Source organism: Hibiscus syriacus, unplaced genomic scaffold (genome assembly GCF_006381635.1).
Source record: "Hibiscus syriacus cultivar Baekdansim isolate YM2019G1 unplaced genomic scaffold, ASM638163v2 tig00111366_pilon, whole genome shotgun sequence".
Classification (NCBI taxonomy): Eukaryota; Viridiplantae; Streptophyta; class Magnoliopsida; order Malvales; family Malvaceae; genus Hibiscus; species Hibiscus syriacus.
Genome location: NW_024063071.1, coordinates 1,980,604 through 1,996,693, shown reverse-complemented (window position 1 = coordinate 1,996,693; position 16,090 = coordinate 1,980,604). Strand labels below are relative to the sequence as shown.

General features: G+C 29.7%; 2 protein-coding genes across 2 annotated transcripts; both read right to left on the bottom strand.

Annotated features, from left to right (window-relative positions):
• LOC120159381 lies at positions 1–977 on the bottom strand. The gene has a single exon (XM_039169976.1). The coding sequence runs from the start codon at positions 779–781 to the stop codon at positions 230–232; it is 552 nt and encodes a 183-aa protein (XP_039025907.1). The 5' UTR covers positions 782–977; the 3' UTR covers positions 1–229.
• An 8,309-nt stretch (positions 978–9,286) lies between these two features.
• On the bottom strand, positions 9,287–11,620 carry LOC120159398 (homeobox-leucine zipper protein HAT5-like). Its single transcript, XM_039169989.1, has 4 exons — positions 11,089–11,620; positions 10,843–10,976; positions 10,343–10,582; positions 9,287–9,800 (listed from the first exon to the last, which is right to left on the bottom strand). The coding sequence occupies exons 1-4, from the start codon at positions 11,171–11,173 to the stop codon at positions 9,426–9,428; spliced, it is 834 nt and encodes a 277-aa protein (XP_039025920.1). The 5' UTR covers positions 11,174–11,620; the 3' UTR covers positions 9,287–9,425.
• Positions 11,621–16,090: the final 4,470 nt, after the last annotated feature.

The window sequence follows — 16,090 nt, the reverse complement described above, 5'->3', positions numbered from 1 at the left end:
TGAGGGCAATCCATGTTTTAGTCCCATTCAATAGAGAATCTAGTTATGTAATGTTAAAATACAGCAGGTAATAAAATCGTAGGATAATGAAGTAAGTTGCAAACTGACCTGAACTAAGAATCCATCATTCATTGTTAGCAGCATATCAATAAAATTCATTTTGGAATTCTGACAAAGGGCAATAAAAAAAACTAACAGTCTAACAATGTAATAATGAGCCCTCCAAATCTCATGGTTCAACAGCATTCCCAAATTCAAATGAGAAATATTCACGAACAGGTGAAAACTCCACCAATCCAATGTCCATTGCATATCCAGAAACAGACAACTTCAACTCTCTCAACACACAAAAAGCCACGGCTATCCTTGTTTTCGGCACTTCCTGAGCTACTGGACAATAGGGAACCCATGAATCAGCTTTGAACTCTTCCCCAATTTCGATCCCTTCTTTTTTAATTGCCTCACACAATTGAGCCTGGAACTGTAGGAGGGCCATTGTTGGAACTGTTGCAAGAAAAAGAACATTTTTGTCATTTGGGAAAGTCCCAATTGAGGAAAAAGATATAGGTAAAGGTCCTTGTTTGGAAGCAAAAGACTTTAGAACAGATTCAAGCTTGGGAGGGTCAAGAAAAGTGCTTGAAAAGAGAGTAATGTGAGGCCTAGACTCGATTTCAATTAGCTGAGTGCTGATTTGGCTACGAGCCAAAACGTTCCATGCTTTCAAGACTTGGTTTTCGAGTGCTGGATCAAAGTAAAGCTCGATCGAAAAACCTTGTGACATCGAATCTTTGCTGGAAATGAAAAGGAACCCAAATTTTGAAAGGGAGATCTAAGATTTCCCAGATGATAAAATATTGGAACTTCTAATGGAATTGAAGTGACCCAAAAGGGGGTAACACTTCAAAACTCTAAACGGAACATGCAAAATGAAAGAAACCCAGATTGGATTTGACCAAATTACAAGAAAAAGGTCAGAGAACAAAAAGGGAAGGTCTTGGCTTAATGGAAAAAAATAATTTACTAAAATATAAAGTTAATTTTTAAGTGTATAAAGTTTTTTTTTGGGTAAAGTATAGTAATGTTCATTGAATTTTTTTAAAGATTTCAATTAGGTCTTTAATTTTTAAAACTTGCAATACAATCCTCTAACATTTATTATGTTTGTAATATGGTCTCTCAACAGTTACGTCCGGGATCATATTACAAACGGACTAAATGTTGGGGATGATATTGCAAACAGACTAAATGTTGGGGACTGTATTGCAAGTTTTAAAAGTTGGGGACCTAAATAAAAGCTTTAGAAAAATTTAGTGACCATTACTATACTTTACCCTATTTTTAATTAGATTCTGTATAAGACTATTCATTATTCACTTTAGTTAATTTAAGACCATGGTTATTAATTTAAGAATTATTTTCTTAACTAATAGTAGATTTGTTTTATTTTAAAGTAAAAGTACTTTGTGACTAAATAAAAATATTACTTTGTTTTAAAGTATATCCAGCGTTAATGTAAAAGATATTATATTTTTCTATTTTTAGAATAATTTTAAATTTTTTCTAAAAGAATAATATTTTTTATATTAATGTTAGATATACTTTAAAAATAAAATAATGTATTTATTTAGGCACAAAACAATTTTGATTTAGAATAAAGTAAATCTATCTCTAACTAAGAAAACAAATCTTAAAATAATAAATATGATCCTAAATTAATCAAAACAAATAACAGAATTTAATTAGAAATAACTAATAAAATAATTGAAAATTTGTAATATATCAAAATTCTCTTGAACTCATATTTAATTTTCTACATGCGTCGCCTTTGTTAAAACAAATATATCTTGAGTTCTCGACGTTCGAGTGAAGCGATTCAAGATGCATTAGAAAGGTAATTGAAAGACGATGTATAAATAAAAAGACGTCACAATCTAGAAATCCTAATTTTCATTAAAATTTTTGTCTCAAGTCAGCTAACGTTCCGGCCTTCAAAAACATCTTCAATTTTTTGTCCAAAATAAATTGTTTCACATATCCTATGCTTGTATCACCACATCTATAAAAGCTTTGTACATGCCACAAAACAACACTAGTTAGGGGGTCAATTTTTTAGTATTTTCATTGAAACTATCATGACAAATCTTTAGGGTTTAGGGTATATCAAAACAAAATTTTAGTTATAACTTATGAGTCAAATGAGATATTATCTATTAATTTAACATGTCACGTCATTGATTTTGACGACAGTAAATAACAGGAACAAATGTAAAATTTTATGTTGGGGTAAACTTATAAAATACTAGAAGCACGAAAATATTTTTTTAATAAAAAACACATAGAAAAAATCTAAAATATATGTTAATTTTAAATTTTCAGGGGGCGATTGATCACACCCACCCCTCTTAGTCCATCCCTGGGAAAAGATAGCTAACCACGCGATAACTATTTTGTAATCAAATAAAAAATTCAATGATCTTTTTATAAATTTTAAAAATTTAATAACTAAAAAATATTTAAATATAATTTAATGATTATTTATGTACTTTATCTATAATTATTTAATATATTAAATAAAATCTTTATTAAGACAACTAGACAAGACAGTTTTTATTTTTAGTTTTTTCCTTAATAAAAATTTGACGTAATTAATATAAAATAAATTAACTAAAATTAACGAGTATCGTTTTCATCTACTCCCATAAATTAGAGAAAATATAATAATTATTATTGCCAAAAAAACCTTATTCTATAAAAAAAACTATATTCTTTTATCATTAATATTATATTAAAATTTAAATTAAATATTAATTATTAATTATTAGGGTAAATTATAGTAATGGTCACTGAACTTTTCTAAAGCTTTCATTTAGGTCCCCTAACTTTTAAAACTTCCAATACATTCCCCCAACATTTAGTCTGTTTGTAATATAGTTCCCGACGTAACTATTAGGGGACCATATTGCAAACGGAATAAATATTGTGGGACTGTATTGTAAGTTTTAAAAGTTGAGGGACCTAAATGAAAGCTTTAAAAAAATTTAGTGGCCATTACTATACTTTACCCTTTTTTAAATATGTATCTAAAGTTTCTAAGTGATATTTTTATGTGTCTAGATTGTAACAATCTCGGCTATTAAGTGACGTGTCATGTGAATAATCTCCTTTGTTATTGATCTGATCGACTTTGATTACCAATTTAAAAATTAAAGGTAGTGGCGGACGTATGTTGATGTTAGGGTGAGCAGTGGCGTAAATCAAATTAAATAATTTAAAAAACGAATTGATCTGAATGATAAAAATCGCATCCGTTTATCTAAAAAATTTAATATTTAAAAACATTTGAAAAATTCATATTTGGATAATATAAAATTTAAGAATCTCATAAGTAATATACTGATTTTCAGTTATCGAAAATATATCCTGAACTTGATTAGACCCAAATCAATATGAAAGTCAAAGATAATTTTAGATACTAAGTGCAGATGCTCATTTTGTATGGGGATTCATCCAAATTCCATTCGTGTATATATATATATATTATTAATTAAATTTAAATATAATATATTATATATTGGTCAGTTAATTAATATATAATAGGTGTGTGAATATATATTATTATTAATATTACTATTATGTGTGAATATATATATACATATGCTAGTAAATATATATATGTCAATTAATTAATGTACTAATAGGTGTGTAAATATATACACTATTATTATTATGTGTGAATGTATATATACATACATACATACATACATATCATGCATGCGTATGTTTATACATATATATTATTTATTATTGATACGGTGACTTATATATATTTATGTGGGTGTGTCTATTAATCTATAGATATATTATATTATATATTAATATTGTTATTATGAATCTATGTTTCAGTGGTTGTATTATTATATATATACGTATAATACATATATATATATATATAATAGTTAAAGTTTAAAACAAATGGTTAACATTTTATTTATTTTGTTTGCATGCCCAAGTTACAAAAATTAGCTAAATGAAACCCAAGGGTTACAAGGTCAATGATCCAAATCTGAAGGCCCAAAGTCAAGAATCTTGTGTGTCAAAGATGGAAAAATCCTAGCTGTTGTTTTGGCCTTAGGCGTTGTCAATTCCCATCCGTCCGATATGTGGGTTATCGATGGCCCAGATCAAAGGTCTGATTAGGGTTTTCATAACTCTAAGCAATGTTGTTGTCTCTAGTGCATAGGGTTGCAAATGAGACGAAATAGATCGTGAGCTACTTGAGATTGACTCGATCAAGGCTCAATAAATACTCGGATCGAATGGACTCGACTCGAGCTCGACTGGAGTTCTTAACGAGCCGAAACGAGCTACTTGATATTCGACTCGAAAAACTCGTGAGTAGTTCGAAAATATAATTTTTTAATTTTTTAATTTTTTAAAAAATAAATTATTAATAATATTAACATTTATGTATTGATTTTTTTTTAAAATACATTAAGATTTTCATGTATTTAAGGTTCAGGTTCAAGTTTGAGACTTCAATCGAGTTAAGTTTAAGATATTTTTTTTCATTTCGAGCCTTTTCGAGCTGTTCACGAGATTCAGTTCAGAATTTCGAGTTCGAGTCGAGTTTGAAAATTTTAAGCTAGCGAGTTTTCGAGTTGAGTCCTCGAACTCGACTCGGCTCGTTTACACCCTTACTAGTGCATCACAACTATTGGATCCAATCAATGATCCAATGACCCAGATTCAAACCGAGAATGAAAATCAATCAGATTCGTGCATCGGGTGCACGCGCGCCTCTCCAAATCCTCCAAGTGCCTAACCACCGTACCTGCTGCAACATCTGTTTGTCTCCCTGCCACATTCCCTCGACAATAGCAGACAACATGAACGTGCAACAACAAGACTCCAACAAAGGACATTATGAGCATTTGGAGGCCCTATCTCAGCCCTCGATTGGGCCACCTCGTCAGGATCAAAGGAGAAGACCCCTCGAACCTTGCATGCAAACAAAAAACAAGGCAAGGGATATATCATCAACAACAAACAAAAAAGAAAAGGATCAATCATCTTTCTCTCCACAACCAAAAACCGAGAGCAATCGAGAGAACAAAGAGCAAGCAAAAAAAACCCTTTCATCATCAAAACACAGCGATAACAAACCCAAAAAAAACCCAGAAAAAGGCTCTCCTTTTTGGACTTTAGCAAAACCAACAACCAAAAGTAGAGCATTTTATGCTAGAAGAACCGAGCACCCAAAGAAGAAAGGAAACCCTAAAAAAAGAACTTACCTTTACATCCGGAAAGGAGCATCGTCACCATCCCTGGGGATTCGAATGTTGTTGAGTCGTCGAGGGTAAGCCTTCGTGTTCTCTATCCCCTCGCCAGTGTCGTTTAATGGTGGCAGCCACAGTGGCTGCTCTGACTGAGGAAGAAGAGTGAAAGAAAGAAAGAAAGAGTGAAGGAATAAGAAAGAAAGAAAGAGTGAAGGAATAAGAAAGAAAAAAAGAAAAGGGGTTGACAGAGTTAGAGAGAAACGACGGGAAGAGAGGGATGTTTAGGAAAAAAAATTATAACACAAATAAAATAGGGTTACAACCTTTACCCAAAATACCATATGTATGCGGTAGCCAAAACGACATCGTTTTGTTTCTAAACGTCTAGGGAAGAGGTTAATCATTGTAAGGGCCCACCCAATTTCCTTCTAGTTCATTTGGGTCCCTAAAATTCTTACCTTTTTTGCTTCTGATTCTGTGTGTCATTTTAGTCCACGTTGCTTGTTTGTTTGTATTTCGTACCATTTGTACATTCAACAAGTTATTTTCATGATCGCATTTTAGTCCTGAAAGATATATTGACTCTAGTGCCTGAAAGATAGGACTTTTATGCTTTATGTCCTGGTATTTATTGGTAATATTTGCTGTCATGACCTTAATTTTACTGGCCTTTTAAATTTGATCATCCTTGCATGCTGCCTTGATATATATATGCACATATATTAATTTATAATTGGATATGTTGAGGATTCTACGCTTAGCATGCGACACACGTTTGTTACTTTACTATGATATATGTTAATTTCATAAATATTTCCTCGTCCTTAGCTTCCTTATGTTAAGTTCAATATAGTAGAATATTTAATTTATTAACACAAAACGGACCCGTTAATGTTATTTTAAGGTGTTTGTAAACATATACATTAAATTTATTGGATAAAGATAGAGTATTAAAGTATTATTCAAAATATGTTCTAAAACATTATAAATGTGCATGAGCCCACTTGAATATGCAAATCTAGGTTTTTATATTATTTTTTTAACAAGTATGTTATTTTTGCATAATATGTATGATACATTCATAAGTATCACTTGATTCGTTCAAATAATTGGATTAAGGGCAATACCCTTTTCATTTTAAGGTTGTTGTAAAGTGATTGTCTTAATGTATATAAAAATTACTTCTGATAATTTTAAAATGAAAGTGTAACTCGTCAAGTGAAACTATAAAAATTTAATCATGCCTAAAATTTAGGAATAAGAGAAAAAAAATGTTCGTCAATTTAAATTCGTCGAGAAAAGAATATTAGAACTTATAAAAGGTCTGATTTCGACGTCTTTAAATAACCGAACATCCTTCTTCTTTCTAAAAAGATTAGTAATTTTTAATTTAATTTGTTTTACTTTATTTTATCATCATTCATGCACTCAAATTAATAATGAATTTTAGAATGAAATAGTAATATTTCTTTATTTCGATTGGAGTAAGAACTGACTGCTTTAAGGTATGAGAGGTACTTTCTTCTCGATAGGAAATAATTAAATATTTTCGTTTTTCGTCCTAAAATTCAAGGGTGTTATTTAAAGGGATCTCAAATTAAATTAAACTCGAACTTGTAAATTTCATTGCAAAGATAATTAGTTAATCGACTAGGTACCAATTTAGTGCGATGTGGGGTGCTAACCCTTTCCCATACGTAGACCTAAAAACATTTTAATAAAATTAAATTTAATTTTTTTTATTAAAATGACAATAATTTTAGGTGATTAATCACACCCTAATCAAATATTTATGGCAATTCCTCGAACTATTTTTATAATTTTAAAATAAAACACCAAATTAATCGAGATGAGACTTTAAACCACACTTAATTAAATTTATTAAAGAAATTTTTAAGTGTTTAAATACATTTTTTAAATATATATTTATTGAATAATTGAAGGTGAGACTTATACACACGTGATGCCTTCATTGTTCAACCCAACTGACATGAAATGATTGTCTTACATTAAATAATAGGGTGCTAATCTAAAAAATAAATAATAAGATATATTATTTTGTTTATTGATTGTTAAGAGTGATATTTGGATAAATAACGATTTTCTTTGACAATTTAAATAGGGTAAATTACTTAGGTTATCACTTTTATTTTTGATTTATTTTACTATTGTCATCAGTTTCAAAAAGTCAAGTTCTGGTTACTTTTATTTTCTGTCTATTTGGTTTTTATCATTAAGTCGTTAATTTTGTTAATTTGATGATATGACGTATCAATAAAAAGAATTGATTTTTAATTTATCTCTAAACTTTAGATAAAATATTAATTTGAGATCTGGTCGATAAAATGCTGATTTAACCCTAATTTTAAATAAAATAATAGTGTGACTTCTGAATTTCACCAAAATCTTCCGCTACCCGCCGTTGCTCACCACCATCACCAATTATCGTCGGCCGCCTTTGATATTTGAAATATTTATGTTTATATATATAATACATATCCAAATATGAACATCACACATATTTTTATATACAAATTCTGATAATCAAATAATTAAATTCTAAATAAAATATTCCATATGTGAAGTTTGATTAACATGCTTTTTCATAATCTTATATTTTTCTTGAAAACTAATGGTTTTTGTCTGCTTTTGGCCATTAAAGGGGGAAAGTACAAGCAAAGAAAATCAAAACTATAACTTTGTTGCTTCTTAAAATTTTAGGAAAGAGTGAACTTATTAAATTTTATTAGCGAAAATAGATTAATTGAAAATACAAAGAAAATATCTAAACTATATATTAATTTAAAATTTTCAGAGGGCGACTACATCCACTCACGCCTTCGGTCCATTCCTAAAGAAAATAGATTAATTTAAAATACAAAGAAAATATCTAAACTATATATTAACTTTGTTGTTTCTTACACATGGAATGCAAAGAAAAGAGTGAATATAGTCAAAGTGCATATATGCTATGGAGTGAGGATGTAAGATGAAAGGACAAGAAGGAAACACTTGGAAGTGGGAAAGAACAGATTCTAATTTAGTATGTAAGTGGTTTCTGTTGTTCTCACATGAACTTCCACTCCGTGGACGATTGGACTTAACTTCAGTGAAAATATTGACCCTAAACAATTCAATTCTCACTTTGGTTGGACTTTAATCTTCATGCCTTGATGATTATCCTTTTCCTGTTGCAGCTCATTCTCAAGTTAATACTTCTGGCTTAAGTAGCGTCATCTTTTATTATCGTGATACAACTTCATAAAAAATAGGGTAAATTATTTGTTTAGTACTTAAACTATCAATTTTGATCCGTTAAAAACTCAACGTTAAGTTTTTTAAAAAAAATGAAAGTTTAGGTATTAAAACGGATCAAAACTGATAGTTTAGGTACTAAACCCGTTAAGTTTTTAACGGCAACGTACTAAAATGAAATAAAAATTAATAGTTAGGTACGCTTTTGAAAAAAATGAAAGTTTAAGTAACTAAACAAATCAAAACTAATAATTTAAGTACTAAACGTTTTACCCTAACAAACAGGTTAACATTAACAAGTACAAGATAATAAAATAAATAAGTAAAAGATGTTAATGTACTATAATAGTACTAATCCATCTGTTTTGTTATCTTATACCTACCAATGTTAATCTGTTTATTTTACCGTACTTATATCTTATAAAGCTGTGTCACGACAATAAAAATTGGTGTTACTTAAGCAAGAACTACAAAATTAACAATGAGTTTCAACCAAAAATAATAATAAAATAATACTATATTGGGGTAATATTAATCTGTTTGTTTTATTATCTTGTACTTGTTGATGTTAATTCATTTATTTTATAATTATATATTTCTCACAAGCTTTTATAGGTCAGTTTTGGTTTTTAGGCGTCAGATATTGAAGAATGAAGGGCTAGTCTTTGCCGATTTGTATATCTCTATCTATCTATATATAAGCTGAAAAAGGAAGGTGTTGCTGTGTAGCTTAAACAAAGATTATTATCATTCCGTTGACTTTAAATTTTATACATTTACTTTACCCCCATACATTAGGCTTTTGATACCACTCTTCTTTTTAAGGTCATCTTCATATGTTGTCTTAAAGCATGACATGTTATGAAACAGTATAGATATTCTTTGCAGGATCCTTCAGGACCAGACCCACCATCCTAATGTCTCCTCATGCTGCTGCTCCTGCTCTGTGGCTGCTGTGAACACATTGGAGAAGTAGCTGTGACCATCATCGCTGCCATCGTCTTCTTCCGAATGAACTCCGTTGATAGGGCCAATACATCTAGGGTATTCATCACTCAGAAAGTAGGAGGAATCACCCCTGTCGACTAGCTGCGGAGCGTCCTCATCGACCACCGTGCTCCCGACGCTGCCGGTACTCAGACGGTCCTCTACCTTCACACTGAATTGGAGGGTGGAAACCATCTCAGCCCGTAAGGGTTCATCCTTTTCACCTGTTATTCCTTCTGTTGCCACATCTTTGGCTTGTAGCTTTTCAGTCAAGGAAGCAACCTATGGTGGACAATTAATATATTTCAATGTTGAAACCATAGAGATTACTTTTTGGGCTGTGCATTTATGTATTATATTTTATACCAATTGTTTTATCTTCTAGTGGAGCCCTAAGCATATTTCTAGAAAGCTACTACGGCATATTCCTCTTTTAATTTGCTTTTTCTAAAACCGTCACTCAAAATCGTGTGGGGTTAGGAACAGATGCTGCTTTATATTACAATTATAGAAAAATATCGAACTCAATCAGTAATTTAAATAGTAAATGAGAGAATTATTCTATTTAGAGATTTTGAGTTTTAACATTTTACGTATTTAAAATATGTGTTGTTAATAAATTAAGAAAATATATAAATAAATATTATCTTATAATCATCTCATATTATTTAAAATAAAAATATCAAATCCATGTAGTAAGATGTCAATATTTCAATTATTTCTTTATTTTTTCCTTGTAAACAGCTTCGCATTTCTTATTATTACTCTTCATCTAAAGATGTTAAAAAGATATACGATTAAAAAGGGTTGAAATGGTGAAATACCTCAGATTTGAGCTTGGCATTTTCTTTGAGAATAGAGTCATAATTTGACTGAAGGGAATCAAGGGAAGATTTAAGGAGATCGTACTCCCTTTCAAGCTGCTTTGTCTTCCACCTTGCACGGCGGTTCTGGAACCACACCGCCACCTGCCTTGGCTGCAATCCTAACTTCTTAGCCAGCTGGCTCTTCCTCTCCGGCTCCAGCTTGTTCTCGGACTCGAAGCTCTTCTCTAGCAGATACACCTTCACATGAAATGGTTCTCATCAATTTCCTCATCTAAAAAATCCCTTTTTATTTTGGGTTCATTTGATTCCCTACAATCTCAATCTAACATCAAAAGAGAATTTGATTCTGATATGGTGAATATTTTTCAAGTCTTAAAAACTAGTGGAGTATATGTTCCTATTAGTATCATATACCTTTTTTTATAATTTAAAACAATTGAATTAAATATCGACTTTCAACCATCCTTTTATCTATATAAAAAGCATTTTTCAGTAACCTGCTCCGACGTGAGACGACGCTTTTTCTCCGGCAACTGCTCGTCGTAGTACTCCTCCTCGTACAAATCCTCCTGTGAGCTGAAGAACAGTCGCCTCTTTGAGTTTTCCTCCATGCTATGCGTGGTTCTTGCTCCTTTGACATATGTAAGCCAAAAAAAGTCAAAGAAATGATCCAATATCTATTTAATAGCGATGAAAATATTGTACTTGTCACTATAAATATAAGACGGCGACAAGTAAATCACCTCGAAAGATGGGTTCACTGTTCCCCAGAAACAACATGTTGCCGTGGCAGGTCGAGGGATTGAAAAAAAGACGGCCGGACTCCATTTTTATAGCTTCTCTTTCTCAATATCTTATGTATTTTTTGTGCTAAAAGCTCTTTAGCGACGGAATTTCGTGAGTAAAAGGACACAAAAGTGTTGGTAAAAGAAACAAGTAAAGATTGTTTTGTACACACAGATTAACTCTGTGTTTTACTTTTTCTATAAAATTAAAAGATCATGAGCTTGTGGCGAAAGAAACTAGTAGTCCAAAGCAACCTTGCTGGTGTCTCCAATGGACAAATACAAGATCCCATCACACTCCCCCTTACCCTTTACTGTAAAAGCTTGTAAAAATGAAATAAAATGAAGAAAAAAAAGAGAAAAATCTATTAGGAAAGAAAAATTTTCGTGGCTCTCAACCCAGTTTTTTTTCCGACGGAAAAAAACTTCTAGCGACGAGGAAAACGAAAGGCAATATTTTCGTCGGCTTTTGTGCCGCTTGTGCAAGTGTTTTTCGTAGCTAAAGGTTCGTCGAGAGGAGGGGGAGGATGATTTATATATTAATGTTGAAATTTCCAAAAGACTAAAATACCCTTGTAAAACGATTCTTATTATTTCAAAAGAATGGGTGTTTTGGTAATCTAGAATTGTATTTTCTTGACGTTGCGGTGGGCTAGTGGGGGTGGACTTCACTAACTTGTTCAGGAGACGTAGCAGGTGTTGGATTAGATCTTGACCGTTTGATTTTGAATATTTTTATTTGGACGGTTGTGATGGGATCTTGGGGACATAGTAAGTTGTGCCAGAGTGTTTAATAGGTCACATGCTTTGCGTTCGGGGAACTGTCGGATCTAGTTGATTCTATCTTGTTCCACTACTATCAACGGTTGTGATTTCCCTTGTGATTTCAATGCTATCTTTTTATTTCTTAATTTAATAATTTGACTTTTAACTCCTTAAATGTATTATAATTTCTTTTTTATTAAATTAGTCTTGCAGAGCAGTTAAGTAAGGAGAATATTAAAATATAGTTTTTAATTGATAATTAATATTAAGATGAATATAAAATTAATGAATTTGCATACAATACATTCTCTTTAACTATAATTATTTGTTACATAATTTTTTTGGGTAAATAAAAGTTGGTAGAAGAAAATATATATAAAATTACAGTGAAAAATTAAAATCATTTTTCTTTTGAATAATTTCTATCTAGGGGAGAAGAACGAGAATTTTTCTCTTAATATGGATATTAAACCCACAACCTAAAGCATTTATCATTAGTTTAGGATCTTTAAAACATTCATTCATATTATACTTACTGAATAGATGTGCTTTGAATCTTCGAGACTTTGTTCTTCTAAGAGGCTCGAGTAGAAACATTAGTCCAAAGAATAAAACATTGTCATCATTGTGGACTCTGGTGCATGTACCTTTAGTCCAAAGAAGAAAGTTCACAATCATTTTTGTTTTGAACAATTTCTATCTAGGAGAGGGGAATGAGAATTTTGCTCTTAATATGAATATTAAACCCACAACTTATAGAAGAGATGAGATGTTAACTGAGAGTTTTTAACCACTTGCTCTAGAAATTGTTGACAATGTTTACAATCATACACGTAAATTAAACACATAATTATGACATTTATTAAAATAAATTGACACAAGAAACTAGTTACTTGATATCATATTGATACAAGGAAAAGAATAAAAACTCATCCAAAAATTTCGAATAAAATATAGATACGAACAAATCTGACTGTATTGACAAATGAATTACAACAAGAGATCAATTTACTAAAAGATCATCGACAATCACAAATCGAAGTTGAGCATCATAAGAAAACAATCATCGAACGCAAATAACGTATCCAAATCAAATCTGAAGGTCCAAAACATGAAAGATCAACAGAACAACAAATAAGCATCATCTTCATCATTCAAGGCTACACGAATCTAACGTTGAAAAAATTAAACGAAGAGAACGACCGAAAAGACCAAAAATATGCCAAAATATAAAGAAAAACGTACCATAAAAGTATATGAAAGCATGCCATAAAGTAAAGTTATTAGAAACAAAAAAAAAATAAAGAAAAATCAAAGATGCCCAATAAAATAAAATAAAAATACTAGCATTTGCAACCAACATCAGACTAGTGTCATGGTCAATTAAACAAAGATTAAAAAAAAACAAGCGGTGCAAAAGTTGAGAGAAAACCAGGACAAACAACATTTGTTACATAATTTTAATAAATATACTTTTTACATAAAATATTTTCATCACATCGATAGTGAATATTATATAGACTTAAATATACAAAAGGTGTCTAACCTATACATGATTTTTTAGTTTAGTGTCTAACGTTTATTTCGTTCTAATTTGGGGCTTAATATTTCATTTCATTACTCAAAATGGGTTAAGTCATGATGGACTGTTAATTTTCTCCGTTAAGTGACATGTGTCACAATCTCGTCATTTTGAAATTAACGGTCTGTCACAGATTGACCCATTTTGAGTAACTGAATAAAATGTTAGACACCAAACTGGAACGAAATAAGCTTTAGTCACTAAACTAAAAAAACGAACATAAATTGGGCACATTTTGTATATTTAAACCTATTATATATATATATGGGCAAGATTTGTTGATACTATGTGAAACATCTTAGTATTATATATTTTCTTAAGATTATTGTATTATGTATATCTTTTAGTTTTACAATTTTTAGGATATTTATATGAGTGAAAATAGACAATTAAGATTAACAGTGAGAACTAAAAAGATATTTACATAAAAAAATGTAAAATTAAAAGTTATACTCTAAGTGTAAATAGATCCTAATTCTACACCTACATAACATTTTAAAAAAAAAATATATTGATTGAGGATAATTGAGAATAAACAATTGAATATATATGGTTAAGATTCACTTACACAATATAAAATTCTTTAGTTTTACATAGATTTAGGACCGTTGGATGAGTAAAAATAGATGGCTGAGATTGATTCCTTATTTTTTTTTCTCTGGGGATATCTTATCATTTCCTATTGTTAATCTCAGTAATCTATTCTTACTCATTCAACGGTCCTAAATATTTATAAAACCGAATGAGTTTTATATTATGTAACAAGATCATATATATATATATATATATATATATATATATATATATATTATGGGAAATGAAGTAAATAAAATGGGTCATAATCACGTGGTAGGGCTTGGAATTTTTGAAATGGATGGCTAATCCATGATGGCTTTTTTGATCAAAAGAAAGTTGAATACGATATATACACGCATACAAAAATATATATATATATATATATTGTTATTTTTATTGTGCTGCATTTCCATACACAAAATTTGGGTTCCAAAGTGCCAAGCACTGAAAAAAGCATATTGATTTAAAACCTCTTCAATATTACTTGAAATTCTTTTTGAAGGAATATTAATAAAATTCTTAATTTCATATAAATCTCATTCATTTTATCTCTAATTTCAAATAAAATAACTTTTTTCAAACCATATTCATAAAAATATGTCAAGAACATCACGCCTTTTGAAAACATTACTTGTTTATGTAATTGTTAACATATATCCATTTTCAAAGATCTATATGACTACGGGTGAGGTTCGTGAATCGCTCATAAAATAAATTTTTTTACAGTATTCGGTCTGAATTATTTGATTAATGAATTATATATATATATATAGTTATATTAAAAAATTAGGTTAGAGAATTTTATACATATTTAAACCTAACCTGTTTATTTCGCATTATAATAATGATTATATATATACCATATTGATATAAAGTACAACAAATAACATTAGTTGACCTATGGATGTGCAGATGCAAAAACAAGCAAAAGCTTGAGATAGTGCTAAAGCATGTGTCTTCACTTTCCTTGAGTTTGATTAGATGTATAGTTGCTTAGTGCACTCAACCACTGTCACCTTGATCAATTTTATAATTATATCCCAAGTATTCTTAAAATTATTAATTAATTTTAATTTGGATTAAAAGTTTAATAGTTTAAACTATTTCCCTTTTATTTTAATAAAAAAACTAAAATAAAGAAGAAAAATGCAAATGTTTGAGATATAAATCTAAACTTTATGAGGCTTATATAGGATTGGATCAAGCTGAATATGCTTTAGACAAATCTTTTAATAACTAAAACCGATCAAGTCTAATCTAATAATTGTTGGATAAATAAAATATTGTATTACTTAAATTTAATTGTAAAATACAAATTATTTTATGAACATTAGGTATGATTTATTGATGAAATTACAAATTGATTTGATTTATATTTAGATAATATTTTTTTAAAAATAAACTATAATTTAAATCAAGTTAATTTCACCACACATCTCTATACTATGACTCTCATTTTAAATTGATTCTTAAACTTTGAATATCCTAATATCATCTCAAAGACTCATATTCTAATTTAGTCCCTAAACTTTTGAACATTCTAATTAAATCCAAAATTATAACACTCGTTTTCAATTAATTCTCAAACTTTTGAACATTTTAAATCTATCTTAAACTATTGATGTATGCAAATCATGCCCCTGATAATTAAACTATTAAAATTGGTAACTAACGTGTAAACACTAATGTATATTATGGTATAATTTGGTGTGATATAAAAATAATTAATGTTATATCACGTCTCTCGAATTCCTTATTTAGAATTAAATTAAAATGTTCTTTGATTTTTATTTTTGTTATCTCGATTTGTTTTATAATATTTTCTACGTGTCAAAGTTTAATTATTATTTTATTTAAACCCAACATTAGTTATAGTTTATCCCACAACAATATTTCCATGTCCGTTTCCAATTTTTATAACAATTATATTAACATGAGATATGAGTAGAATATGCCGATAGTTTGAAGATGAAATTGAAATATTCAAGAGTTTGAGTGATCAATTTATAATAAAAATTATAATTTAAAGATGAAATT

Excerpts from the sequence above, each read along its gene's own strand:
- LOC120159381 (XM_039169976.1), bottom strand. The coding sequence starts at position 781 with ATGTCACAAGGTTTTTCGATCGAGCTTTACTTTGATCCAGCACTCGAA.
- LOC120159398 (XM_039169989.1), bottom strand. The coding sequence starts at position 11,173 with ATGGAGTCCGGCCGTCTTTTTTTCAATCCCTCGACCTGCCACGGCAAC. Across the intron at positions 10,977-11,088 it reads CAGTGAACCCATCTTTCGAG|GAGCAAGAACCACGCATAGC; the intron begins GTGATTTACTTG and ends CATATGTCAAAG. Across the intron at positions 10,583-10,842 it reads GTCGTCTCACGTCGGAGCAG|GTGTATCTGCTAGAGAAGAG; the intron begins GTTACTGAAAAA and ends TTTCATGTGAAG.